Here is a 14,423-nt window from a genome sequence, read left to right on the forward strand (position 1 = left end):
GATAGCATTCCAGAAAGAGAAGGCGATAAGGCCATTCCAGGCAGCAGGAAAGCTTGAGCAAAGGCATGGGGTAAGGAGAGCCACAAAAGCGCAAAGCACCTCCAGGGTACACAGTAGTGATTGTGAGCCTGGGTGGGTGTTCGCAGATGAGGCTGGAGAACGATCCGGGAGGCTAGATGGTTCAGATCCTCGACTCCTTGGCTAAGGAATTTGGTAATTATCCTGTAGGAGTGATCCATGTAGTACTAACATCACTATTGCACAAGGCAGATTTTCAGTTTACAACGTGATTTCTCATGGCTTATCCTAGCCGACGGTATCTGCCGCTTACCAGAGCCAATAAGGGTAATTAGGGATACGTCACTGACTCATTTCACTGACGCCCTGTTAAGTGCCTCCGGCTTAACAATGCAGGAATTAGCGCATAAAGAGGAGGCAGCAGGAGAGAAGGTCAACGACGGAGGCCCAGGCCACAGCCCAGGCCGCGACAGCAGCGAGTCGGAGGCCGGGGCCAGGGTGGTGCAGACCAACCCGAGCCTCCCCAGCTGGGCCCTCTCCTACTCACCCTCGCCTCCTCCAGGACTGACGTCCCGGGGGCGTCTCGGGGAGGCACGGCCCCCAGCGGGCAGCCCCTCCCGCCAGGCCAGGACAACTACACCCGGGGTGGAGAACAGACCCCACAGCGCGGAAGCGGACAGAGCCCCCTCAGAAGGCTGCCGGAGTAGCTCACCGCACAGCCTTTTGGGAATTGTAGTTCTTACCCTCTGAAACACAGAAGGACGCTCGCCCTCCGTCCTTTGTATCCCAGAGGGCGCCGCGTGCACAGGACTCGGAGGATCTGGGTGGAGAGTCTGCCGGGAAAGGGAGTTCCGGATGCCCGACTTCATGCCGTGTGATAAGGGCGGCAGCACTACATTTCCCAGTGTGCTCCGACGTGGGTGGGACCCGGAAGTAAGGGTGTGTGGGGCCTCTCTAGAAGTTGTCCCGGGTGTTCGCCGCTGGAGCTCCGGGTCGAGAAGACGAGGTGCCGTCTCCGCTACCGCCGGCTCCCGGAGCCCAGCCCTTTCCCAGCCCACCCTAATCCAGCCCAGCCCCAGCTGCCAACGCCTGTCCCTGCCGCGGACCCTAGCATTACCATGAATCCTGCCGTCTTGCTCTCCTTACCCGACCTCAGATGCTCCCTGCTGCTCCTGGTGAGTGAGGGAGGGATTGACAGACGCTTGGATAGACGCACGGATTGGCCTTCCGCCTTCGCCGAAGGGAACACTGCTGCCCCCACCCCAGCTGTCCTATCTTTTCTTTCGGTGGCGAGGAGTGCACCCTCCCCTGTTGCCCCATTCTCGGCATCCGTCTGTCGGCCTCCCGGGCCCCGGGTCCCCGAGGCCTGAGAATCCATAGTCGGGGGTTGGGACCTGTGGACAGGAGAATTAGCTCCGGGGGAAAAATACGTGGAAGGGCCTTGGTGGAGGAACTTCTTCCCTCGGAATCCGGGGGCTGTTTCAGTCTCTTGGGCTCGTGGACTTGGTGGTGTGGCCCGAATCCAAAATGAGGTGGGATAGAACCACTGTTCTCTCTCACCCCCTCCGTTTGGGAAGGGTGTGTGGCCGACAGGTGCTGGAGTCGGGTGATTCTCACCCCAGATCCCTGAAACGGTGCCGGGGTTTACAGAGACCTCTGTTGTGGCTTGATGCGATTGGTTAGGAACCCGGAACTGGAGACTAGTTTGTTGTCCACTGGGGGAAATTAGGGTTTGAAGGGTGTCTTTACCTGACAGCCTCTGCTTGAGACTTCCCTCAAATTTTGTTACACTCGTCTTCCCGTTGAAGCAGTGTCTATCAGCTGTGCTCCTGGTTGAAGAATGACCGGGTCTTCTGTTTATATTGGCACTCATTCCTTGAGTCCGTCACTGGGAAGCGATCCTTATAAAAGGACTCTTTTTTAAAGATCCTTTTCTTCCAAGTACATCTTGAGTGTGCAACCTTAGAGATCTAGAATTCAGTTCAAATTTAGACAAAAGTGAAAGACAAGCCCCATATGGCAAATAACATACGTTTCAGGGGCTATTAGAATACAGTATTTGAAAATGCTTTTATTATAATAGATTTTTAGAAAGTCAAATTTAAGATGAACATTAGTGATTAATAAGTCAAAACCATTTTCTTTACAATTTAAGAAACATAATTAAGTGACTCACAGGAAGTCATACAACTGGTTACAGGCACAACTGGCACTAGAAACAGGTGTCTTGATTTGCAGGATTTATTCCACAATAACAGGGAAATTTTTAATATTTGTGCTTGAAATAACTTTTCTTTCTTTTTTAAAGTGGCTTGGAAACCAGATTCAAAAGCCATATATCTCACTTTTCAAAGAAAAATCACGATAAAAAACTAAAATGGAATGTCAAAGTACTTTTGAGAGCTAAACATGGTAACCTTAAAGGGTAGAATGTCTTATTGGCACTTTGTATAAATACACAGCAATGAATAACTTCAATATAGATAAACAGCTGCCTGCTGTTTCTGGTGATTTTATTATACACTGTGGTTCTTTTTTCCTTTTAGTATTGGAATAATACTCATTATTATTAGACACCACTAGAGTACCTGGTCTCTGTCCTTAAGGAAGTGAAATCTTTTCTTCATCCATAAAATGCCCTGTAATAGGAAATGTCTGTCAGAAGTTACTTTTTAGTTACTATAAAATACAAACACTTAAGACATTGAAAAGAAAATTTGAAACATTAAATACGAAACTTACATTAGTTATACTTTCCTGGAATGGTATGTTTGGTTGTAGAGCTATGTTTAAGAAGTTGAAAGATTTTATTTTGAATTAGATTGTTTTTTTTGTACAAAACTTACAAATCTTCATAAGTATAAAGAAGAAAAAAAGTTCTTAATGATTTTCCAGTCTGCTTAACATTGTGTGTATTTGTCTTTCTAAGCAAATGTAGAGGACTAGAAATTTAGAAGACATTTTAGAGGGTACCTGTAAAGATAGACGGGCTGGAAAATAAAGCCCAAGAAAAGATGTAATAAATCAGAATTACGAGTCAAGCTAGATTGATTTTGAACATGGTGGTTTACTAGTGTGGTTTTAATAATCATATACTAGTTAGGAAATATTTATAAAACATCTATCTTGCCTAGTCACAACTTTGAGTTGCTTACCCTACATACCTAACTGCTAATTCTGACTTAGCGATGGAACCTGTTTACTCAGTAACCCACCTGACTAATAAATAATATATCCTTATATTCCTCTTTGTACTATCTTCTTCCTCCCTCCAACTTCTCCTTCAAGTTTACCCCATCCCATATGTAGCTATAGAGTATCCACATACCCACCTAGCTTAAGTCATCATTTTTTCCTTAAATGTACTGCTCTAAAAAGCCATGTGCTATCTTACTACAGTAAGTTTTTTTTCAGGCAAATTGTACCTCAACCCTAAAGAACCAGACCTATTCAAACTTAGTGATAGAACAACGACAGGAGAAACATACAATCTTAGACTTCTGGAGGCAAGTGACTGACTTTTTCTGATCTCAAAAGTACATTGGAACGTATTACTCTATGTTCCTAAAAAACCTGTCTGGGGTAGATAACTAAACACAAACGCTCAATGTGATAACTTGTTTCCTGGGTTTTCTTTTTTTTTTTTAAGTCAGGATTTTAGAGAATGGTGTGTTTTTTTTTTTGGTTTTTTTTTTACAAAACAAAATTTATTTATTTGTTTATTTACCTATTTAAAATCCACTGAATTTGCAACATGTCTTAGTCAAATTGAGTTAGTATAGGTGCAGTAATTTTGGTTAAATCAGAAGAGAGATGTGAGTCACCTGGCAAATACAATGAGACCTTAATTCTCCTTAACGTATCTTGCTGTATGTATAGTTTCTTTTGTGGTTTGGATTGATCCTTTAGATGTGTGATTGATTACAACTCTGAACTTTATTTAGTTGCAGTTCTGAACTACTATGTACTAATAGTTCTGAACTTTATATAATCTATGCCCCCAAACATAATTATGGTTTATTGCAATGCTGGAGACCACGGTGGTTCTCTTCTAAAGTCCCACTGTATAAATGCCTGGATTGGGAAATTACTTCCTAAATGTGTGTGCTTTTAAGGAAAACTGCTTGAATCAGAGTAAAGCACCTGGCCAGATATATGATGGCATGATCTTTTCATTTCGCTATGAGCCATTCATTACCTTGCAGCTCATAGAATAAGTTAAGGGAGCATTTCATTTATTAGTACAATCAAGGAATCAGTTACTGATGATTCATCAGCCCTCTTCTGCTTATCTTTCTAACTCAGATGGGTTTATTTGGAATTAAAAGTGATCATTTCCCCTTCTTAAATTAGTTAATTGTCTTTTAGCATTGCTCTTCCTGCATTGTTTGTGTGTACAAACCTTTTGAAAAGGTGAGATAAGAAAAATAAAACTAAATTGGACTGAAGTGGTCTCATGTCTACTAACTTCTTCTGAGGTTCAGAGATTCGTGACATGGCACTTTAGTTGCTGTATAGAAGATACTTTTCTCATTAATCTCTTGATAATTACATATTTACAGAACATAACTTGTTCCTAGCCCTAATTCCCTTGTGCTTTGACACTTGAGGCTTTAGCCGTTGTTGCTTCTGGTTGGTTCAGTATTTACAGGAACCAAGAAAAGTTTGCTAAGGAAGCTAAGTAAATTAGAGAGCTAAGTAGACACATATTTAATTAAAATCTTTATATGTAACTTTTTAAGTAATTATAGTAGAATTTGGAGGTGTCAGTGTTAGCCATTAACGCCAATAATAAATAGATTCTAGTCTTCAAGAAGAGTACCTTTGGAGGCAAGTAGTTCCATTGATAGCTAGATGAATTATTTATCCTGTTGATGTGACTTAGTGGTTCACAAAAGCTGGCTGCAGATTAGAATGGGGCAAGTTTAAGAAAATGATGTCAGATGTTGGTTTAAAAAAAAAATTCTTAAGGTGATTGTTTTCTTTTTCGCCTTCTTCTTTAGTATATCTCTCTAAAAGATAAGAATTAAAAACCAAACAAAAATCCAGAATACCATTATCACATCTGGAGAAATTAGCATAAATGATATTTGTGTATTCCTTTAAATCATTAATTATCAGTCAGTATTTGAATTATCCTGATTGTTTTAAGTTTTGTTTGTTTTTTAAACAAATTTACTCTTCAAAGCAGAAGCCAAATGAGTTCCATAACATTCAAATTGCTTCATATGTCTCTTGTAGATCTTTTTTAATCTATGGGTTCTCTTTCCCAACTCATTTTCTCCCCTTGTAATTTATTTGTTGAGGAAACTGGATCCTCTGCCCTGTAGTTTCCCACATTCTGGATTGCATCCTTATAGTGTGGTTTTGTATGTTTCCCTGTCCCTTGTTTTTCGTATAAGCTTGTAATTAAATTTGTGTGATTTCAACTACTAACTCAATACATAAAGTTCATTTGTTTCATTTAGCTTTCAAATTTTTGTGTTTTTTAAATTTCTTTTTGTTTTATAAATATATACAATTTACTGCTTCCAAAGCCAAATCTATAAAAGCAGATTATATTGGGAGAAGTCTAGCTTTTCTGCCTGTCTCCTCCACTTACTTTCTTATCCCTCTCTCGTTTTAAGAAACCTTTTATAATTCCTTTTCAATTTTATGGCCTATCCTTCCTTCCTTTTTTTTTTTTTTTTTTTTTAATATGAGCAAGCTATCATTTATATATGTTGTATATTCGTCCCTCCCTTTGATAAACTGTAGTATCTTATACACACTTTCTCTACTTTGGGGTTTTGTTTTTGTTTTAACTAAAAATTTGTCCTGGCAATTGGGATCGAAGTATTCCTTACATCTTTGTTGTTGTTTGTTTGTTTGTTTGTTTGTTTTTGCTTTTTTTTCCTTGTATCTTTTTAAAGTGCTTATTACTCCACTAGTGGATGTACCAGTCCACTATTGTTCCATTCTTTTACTGTTACAAATAGTTATGCAAAAAATATCTTGTGCATCTATCTTTCCATATATTTGCAAGCATACCTTTGAGATACAGTTCCTGTAAGTGAAGTTGCCAGGGCAAAAGATGAATGTTTATGTAATTTTGTAGTTGTTTCTGGGTATTACCAAATTCCTGTCTACCGGGTTATGCCATTTTGCTGTCTCAGCAACAGTGTAACAGCTTCTCTATAGCCTTGCTAATATAAGATCATGACAAAGATTGGGTATTTGTTAATTTGATAAGTGAGTAATGGTAGCTCAGTGTATTTTAATTTGCATGTCTATTATGAGTGCTGTTGAGTCTTTTAGGTTTAAAGGCGATTTGCATTTCTTTTTTCTGTGAACTTTCTTCCCATCTCTAGCCTGGTTTTCTATAGGATTGTTGGTCTTACATTTTTACTGTGCTATCACACCCCCCTCCCATTGTTCTGTCTCTCTGTCTCTTTGTCTCTCTCTCTCTCTCTCTCTCTCTCTCTCTCTCTCACACACACACACACACACACACACACACACACACACACACACACACACACACACACACACACACACGATTATTAACCCTTTATCACCTTAGTCAATTCTAAGCTGCACCATCCTGTCCAGCTGAGTTCAGTAATACATCTGCTTGGTTAACAACTTACAAAAGCCATGGAGAAGATGTCTAATTGCCAAGTTTGTTGACAACCTTTTTTTTTTTTTTTTTTTTAAATTCAGTTTTATTGCAGTATATTCACATACCCTACAATCATCCACAGTGTACAGTTGTTCACAGTAGGATCAAATAGTTGTGCATTCATCACCAAAATCAGTTTTTGAACATTTTCATTACTCAGATAAATAAATAAATAAATTAAAGCAAGAATAAAAATACAAGTAAAGAAGAACACCCCAAACATCCCATCCCCCAACCCCCCTATTATTCATTTACTTTTTGTTCCCATTTTCCTACTCATTTGTGCATACTGGATAAAGAGAGTGTGAGCCACAAGGTTTTCACAATCACAACCTTTTATTTTTAATAGCTTTTTGGTAGTTCAACCTTTAGATGCACTGTGATTTACTTCATCTTAAGAAATTTAGGTTTTTGGTTATTTCCAGTTTTTCCCAGTTATAGGAAATGTGCAAAAGATATACATAAATGATGTTCACTGAAGATCTCCAAAAATATCTTCAGGATTCCTTTCTAGAGCTAGATTTCTTGGGTTGTATAGCATTCCTGTTTATGATTTCTGTTAACATTGAACCAAGTTGCCCTACTGAAAAGTTGTGCAAATATTCATGCCTTCCAACAGTTTATGAGATGTGCCTACTTCCTTATACTCCCATCAACAGTGTGTGTTTTGTAATTTGTATCAATTTGGTAGACCAAAAATGGTGTCTGATTTTAATTTACGCTTTGAATACGTTTTTGTATTTGTGGCCATTTATATTTCTTTGTGTGTATTGCTTGTTCATGTCATTCGACCCTGTTCCAACCCAGCTCAGCCCCAAGACTGAAAAACACACCAGGCACGGAGTTAGACATGGGTTTAATTGGGACTTAGGAACCAGAGATGGTCCCATGGTGGCGGCTGGCTGGGGAAAATGGAAGTTAGTGCTCCGCAAAGGGTGGGGAGTGCAAAGGGCAGCTTATAAGAGTTTAGGACAGAGACATTCCATAGGGTATGAGAGGAGAGTTTGAGTCCAGTCTCCTGACACAGGGGTCTGGAGGTTTGTTATCTACAACAGTGATCAGGGGAGGGGAGTTTCAGTGCTTTGTTTACCATACCATTTGTACATACTTTCTTCCTTGAGGAGGTCTGATGACCTTCAGCTTCTGTCTGGGTTGAGCAGGCTGCTACGTGCTCTGGGGTCTCATTCCCCATCTGGGAGGGGAAGCCTTGGACCTGGGTCCCCACAGCCCCCTTTTCAAAAAATTTTTTATTCTTATTTCTTCCAGTAATTTAGAATAGATTTTAATTGTTTATGAAAATTCGAGATATTCTCATAACATATAGCTCAAGGAGAATAGGAGGTATTATTCTTCGTCTTTAAATTTTGCATCCATTCAAGCAGCCAGAATACTGGCCTAGATGTCAGGACTCCTGTGTCCAAGTTCCATTTCTTCCATTTACTTATCACTTGGATAAATTACCTAATTTTTTTTAGTCTCTTAAGTAAGCATATTGGATTCAGTGATTTGGTGTTTCTTTATGTGGTCTGTCCTGTTTTCAAAAGGTGTTCCTCTAACCCTTCCCAACCAGAAACTCATTATTTGATTGGATATTACCTCAAATCTGCTAGCTTTTCAGCAAGTTGCAGATTTGTGCCCCTCACCCTGTTACTCAATGTAAGGAAAGCGTGCTTTGATCACAGTTTTTCTAACACTGACCATTGCTATGCTTTTTTTCACCTAACCAAGAAAGTGATTAATAAACAGTTTGATTTTTCACAGTATTTATTGATCTTTAGCCTACCTTTGATTCCATAGAGAGGAATTATCTCTGGCCCAGACTGCAGGAACTTAATCTATACCATTGGTATCATTCTTTTCTTTCCCCTCGTCATTTTAGTACCTTTTTGCTCTCTGCAATGGAAGAGAGAAAGACAATTAAGATGCATGCCATGCCTCAGAGCAATTTATAATTTAATTCGAAAGAGTGAGTGTGTGTGTGTGTGTGTTTGTGTGTGTGTGTATTTTGACTTCTGAAAGGAAAGCTATAGATATCCTAAGGTATAGACGTGTATTACAGATCTCTGCTACTCAAAAGTGTGGTTGTGGGTCTAGGCATCAGCATCATCTAGTTGCTTCTTCCAAAAGGCCCAGGCCCAGGCCTCCTGAATCAGATTTTGCATTTTAACAGTATACCCAGGTGATTCATATGCATGTTAAGCTGTAGATGTTTATAAGAAGCAGAAATTATTTCTCAATGGAGGAATCAGAAGTCTTGGAGAGAGATGAATTTGAATAGCCCTTAAAAAGTTAGATTGGTTAATTTTCAATCCCGAATAGAATGAAAAAAGGGCTGTACCTTTCAATAATTTGTCTTTTAGATGAACTGAATACACGTTTTTTGTTTGAAAGAATTCTTGCTGTCTGACCTGTTGACATGGCCAGATGTTAGAAGTGTCCCTAAAGAAACTGGCAAACCCTTTAGCCAGTTTCCATTAGAACAGCTCAACATCAGTTTAGCCAAAATAAAAAATCATAGTCTTTAGTGGATTCTCACCAGCCATCAGATTAACAGTAACAAGTAATCCCATTCAGGAGGGGAGGAAAAAAAGCCTTTTTGTAGTTTCTGGTGTAATGCCATGGGCCTCAGGTCTTGGTTGTGTCCTTATAAAGATTGTAATCAAATTCTGACTGTTTTGAGTCCCTTAATGATATTGGGGTCAAAATCTCTAAAATTCCTCAGCCCTGTGATTTTATCATTATGTAGAACCTCATTTTGTAGAACCTATTACATTTGACTCTAATTTAAAGTCACCGAAGTTTGTAGACACAGCGTTACTAATAGAGAAAAACAGTGGGGAAAAAAAAGGAAACCATCTCAAGAAGTATTATAGTATTATATGAAGTAAAGAGAACTGTAGGCTGAATAGTAGAGTGCCGATACTTTTTTCCCTGTCTTTCTAAGATCATCACAGTGGGATCTTTGGTAATTGTGTTTAAGAGATTTTAGAAAAAGGGCTCTAGGAATCAGAAGAGTTCTTGACCCGTGGAAAAAGGAATTGAAGTTGTTTTTATTTCTGAGGTACTCTTCCATAGTGTCCTCCTCAGTTCAGCAGGGCGAGCAGGGATTTAAGAACCATGAGTGGATATCTTTAGTAATAATGACTGAAATTATAGTTGTCTAGAGCTGTGCTGTAAATTTAAATTAATTAAAATTAAATAAAATAAGACATTTCATTCCCCAGTTGCAATAGCCACATTTCAGTTGCTCACTAGCCACTTCTGACTATTGTATGGAACAGCTCAGTTTATGGAACATTTCCTTTATTGCAGAAGTGCCCTTGGATAGTGTATGTCTAGAACTTCATTCTTGCTGTCTTTCTTAGAAATGAAGTTAAAGGTTAGGTAAAGAACAAGGAAAATACCTCAAACAGTGTTTCCAAGCTTGTGAGGATCATACATGCTCACTGTCTGAGGGATAGCAATAACCTGGAAATATGAGTAATCATCGCTGAGTAGTGCATATTTGGTTATAAGTTGCTTGAGAGCAAATTTAGGGAGGTACTGGAGAATGCTAGTTAATTTTAGAAGAGTTTGAGTGTTAATATTGATTTTTTCCACTAGTTCACAAGGTCACTTAGGACAAGTAACTTTCCTTCTTGAAGCCTTAGTTTTCTTAGCTGAAAACTGAGCAGGGTTAGAATGGACTATTTCATCCTGTTCTAATGAAATGTTACTGCGACTTGGGATTTGAGGTCCTGCAATTTGTCTCTGTGGTAAAAATCGCAAGAGAAATATTGTTGTTTGAGAACATACCTACATTTTAGTTAGTAAAATTACCTGTAAAAAGATGGCCTGTTTGATATGCTGTGTTTGCCCAGGTATCGAAAGGTTACTCAAGCCAGCAGCATTATCTTCTGATTTGATAAATTCATAAATTAATGTGCATCTCTTTCTGCTTACTTGAAAATGACCCAGAAATTATATGAACTCACGAAGACAGACTAATATTTATGCCTGTGAAAAAACAATTTTCTAAAAAATTTACGCCAACTCCAAAATGTGAAGAAAGTATGATTTAGTGATGGTGTACATATCATGAATAAGTCTTCAAAATAAAATATCAGAGTTAAAATTTCTTGGCTCTTTGGTCAAGATACCCTCAAATTTACATGCCTGCTGTTCAGCTGTTCTGCTATTTGAAGTTTCGGTAATGTAGGAGAAAATACCAACTTTTAAAAATATCAACACATCATTAAAGTCTATCTCTTGACTGAAAGAACAGCTTCAATTGTAAGATAAATATTGTGATTTGGTGTTATTTTAAGAGAAGAAATTCGGACATTCTTTAGTTCCTTTGACTTTTATTACCAAGGTTTTGGCCAGTTACAGTAAAACTTCAGCCAGCTCATTGCAAGTTCATGCTTCTGTAATGATTTCACATTCTGAAAGAGCTAAGAATACAGAAGAGCTACTATTTTTTTTTTAAATAGAGTAATTTCTTAATTCAAATTGACTCATTACTCAAGTTGTCTATATAGCCCAGATTTAAAAAAAATTTTTAATGCAATTTGATTGAGTTATATTCATATACCATATAATCCATCCAAAGTATACAATCAGTAGCTCATAGTATCATCATATAGTTGTGTATTCATCACCACAATCAATTTTAGAACATTTTCATTACTCCAAAATAAAAAATAAAAATAAAAAAGAACACCCAAACCATCCCATACCTGTTCAAACCCCCTCCCCATTATTTATATATTGTCAGTGTTTTATTACTCAATTGCCCATACATTGGGTAAAGGGTGTATCAGTCACCAGGTTTTCACTATCATGATAAAAGCTATATAGTTATACAATTATCATCAAGAACAAGTCTACTGGATTACCATTCAACAAATTCAGGTATTTCCATCTAGCTATTCTAAAACACCAGAAACTAAAAAGGAGTATCTATATGATGTAAAAGAGTAGCCTCCAGAATGGTCTCTCAATTGCATTTGAGATCTCTTAGCCACTAAAACTTTGTTTCATTTCTTTTCCCCCTTTTGGTCAAGATGATATTTTCAATACCACAATGCCAGGGCCAGGCTTATCCCTGGGAGTCATGTCCCTCCTTGCCAGGGAGACTTACACGCCTGGGAGTCATGTCCCACCTAGTGGAGAGGGTAGTGTGTTTATTTGCGGAGTTGGCTGAGAAAAACAGGCCACATCTGAGCAACAAAAGAGGTTCTCTGGAGGTGACTCTTAGGCATAATTGTAAGTAGGCTTAGCTTCTCCTTTGCAGGAATAAGTTTCGTAAGGGCAAGCCCCAACTCCGAGGGCTTGACTTATTAAATTGGGATTCCCTAATGCTTGCAGGGCTATCAGGAATTCCCCAGGTGAGAAAGTTTAATATGTTAACATTTTTCTCCAGTCCCTCAAGGGGACTTTGCAAATACTTTATTTTCTGCCCAAAATACTCTGGGGTGCATTGGAGTATCACATTAACCTGTACAGAATGACAAGATCTCATTCCCCATTCTAGGTTCCATGCAACCATGTTGTTTAAATAAACTGACCATACAGGTTATATTAGAAAGTGTGCTGCAGAGCATATAAATTCTGTACCAGATAAACATATCTTAAATAGTAATCAAAACTCAGGAAAAGATATGACAGCTGTAAGAGTTTACAATCTACGAACCTTTACAACAAGCCTCATTGAACACTCTGCACTCCTGCATTGTCAATTGCCCAATCTCTGTCCACATTCTATCCCCTGATAACCTCTTATAGCCCAGATTTTTACTATAGAAATAGATAACTAAAACTAATTCTTAAAGGAAGTCTTGTGATCTGCTCACTATTAATAAAAGTATCGTGATGTTGCAAAATACTTAGTTATTTTTTACTTTGACTTATGAATTAATGGCTTGAGAGCCTGGATTTGCATTAGACTATAAAAATCATGCTACATTTTAAAGCATGCATTACATTTTATTTGTTTCAGAAACCATCCAGCTGGTTTATTATTTGAATGTGTCTATACTCTGGTCTTAGGATATCTTCCAGAAGTGATTTGAAGTATTTTTCTCTTAATGATAATTAGAATGTATATTGGCTAAAGAAAAAACTTATAGAAGAATGTTTAGTTTCAGAGTCAAAGATTTGGGCTCATGTCTTGACTCTGCTACTTACCCCTATTACCTTGTCTCTTCACTTCTGAGGAATAATACAGGTACTACATCAGACTCATAGGAGGTGCTGTTATTTGCATGTTAATATGCTTTTATGGACCAAAAAGTGGTGATGGAGATCATATTTTCCTACTTTTAGATTTTAGTGTCTAATATATTACCTAACAGATTAATTACTTAGTAATAATAATTTTGGTAACTGTATGGAAAAAAGAAAAAGAGAGAGAGTAAGGAGAATCAGGAATGTATAGGGGAGTTGTAGTTTTTAAAGCTTCATTGAGAAGGAGATGGAGTTAGTCAGTTTGGATCCCTTGGGTTAAGTGCCTCCCAGGCAGGGCCTTAGCCTGTGCAGAGTCTCTACTGTGGGAGTGTCCAGGCATCTTCAAGGATCACCAAAGAGGGTGGTGGTGTTGGCATACAGTATATAAGACACGGAGTATTGGAAGATGAAATCTGATAGCTAAAACACATTTTGCAAAACCATCCTTATCCTTACTGTGTGCATTGTTTGCTGATGTTTTCTTTTCTTCTATTCTGTGCTTTATTTTATTATTATTTTTTTAAATGCTCATCTGACTAATAAAATATAATTTACTAATGGGATTGCTGGTAATAATGATCTCCTCAGCCCTGGCCCAATTGCCACTGCTGGGAACACACCAGTGTGCTCTAGTACATGAAATTAAAAACACAATTTTCTGTGTGTGACATAATGGATCACAACCTGCAGTGTGAAAAACATTGTGAGAACTTAAAATGTTAAGAGATTTTCATTGACATGTTTTTTGATCCCTAAAAGCATTACTTTCATGGGACAAAAAAGATAATGAAGAAAAAGTCAACCACTGGTAACATTGTGGTATATCTTCTTCCATTTCTTTTTGTGTGCTTATTTTTGCATATTTGAATGGAATTTTAACCATAAGATTTATATTTTGAGCAAGTTAAAGTTGGGCTCTGGTATAATTCTGGTTAGTGGTAGACCACTATTTACATGGTGTTCTGGTTTGCTAATGCTCCCAGAATGCAAAACACCAGAAATGAATTGGCTTTTATAAAGGGGGTTTATTTGGTTACAAAGTTACAGTCTTAAGGACATAAAGTGTCCAAGGTAAGTCATCAACAATTGGGTACCTTCACTGGAGGATGGCCAATGGTGTCCGGAAAACCTCTTGTCAGCTGGGAAGGCACGTGGCTGGTGTCTGCTCCAAAGTTCTGGTTTCAAAATGGCTTTCTCCCAGGACATTCCTTTCTAGGCTGTAATTCCTCAAAAATGTCACTCTTAGTTGCTCTTGGGGTGTTTGTCCTCTCTTAGCTTCTCCAGAGCAAGAGTCTGCTTTCAACAGCCGTCTTCAAACTGTCTCTCATCTGTAGCTACTCTCAGTTTCTGTGCCTTCTTCAAAGTGTCCCTCTTGGCTGTAGCTCCTCTTCAGAATGTCACTCTCAGCTGCACTGATTTCCTTCTGTTTGTCAGCTCATTTATATGGCTCCAGTGATTTAATTTAGACCCACCCTGAATGGGTGGGGTAACACCTCCATGGAAATTATCCAATCAGAGTCATCATCCATAGTTGGGT

At 38.5% G+C, this 14,423-nt stretch overlaps 2 protein-coding genes across 5 annotated transcripts in view; one reads left to right on the top strand and one right to left on the bottom strand.

Moving 5' to 3' along the window:
• Positions 1 to 718, bottom strand: part of INVS (inversin) — a 259,001-nt gene extending 258,283 nt beyond the window's left edge. For 2 of the 3 annotated variants that reach the window (XM_037798547.1, XM_037798543.1), the window contains exon 1: positions 566 to 718. The gene's annotated coding sequence lies outside the window, so the exon portion shown is untranslated. Of the gene's footprint in view, positions 1 to 99; positions 370 to 565 lie in introns of those variants that run through there. The other variant, XM_037798544.1, reaches the window with a different exon arrangement.
• Positions 719 to 968: 250 nt separating this feature from the next.
• The window catches only part of ERP44 (endoplasmic reticulum protein 44), a 103,514-nt gene continuing 90,059 nt past the window's right edge, over positions 969 to 14,423 (top strand). The window contains exon 1 of one of the 2 annotated variants that reach the window (XM_037798551.1): positions 969 to 1,193. In XM_037798551.1, coding sequence (XP_037654479.1) covers positions 1,137 to 1,193 — 57 coding nt within the window. In that variant the 5' untranslated portion in view covers positions 969 to 1,136. The remainder of the gene's footprint in view (positions 1,194 to 14,423) is intronic. The other variant, XM_037798550.1, reaches the window with a different exon arrangement.

The sequence above is a fragment of the Choloepus didactylus genome, chromosome 10, assembly GCF_015220235.1.
Source record: "Choloepus didactylus isolate mChoDid1 chromosome 10, mChoDid1.pri, whole genome shotgun sequence".
Classification (NCBI taxonomy): Eukaryota; Metazoa; Chordata; class Mammalia; order Pilosa; family Megalonychidae; genus Choloepus; species Choloepus didactylus.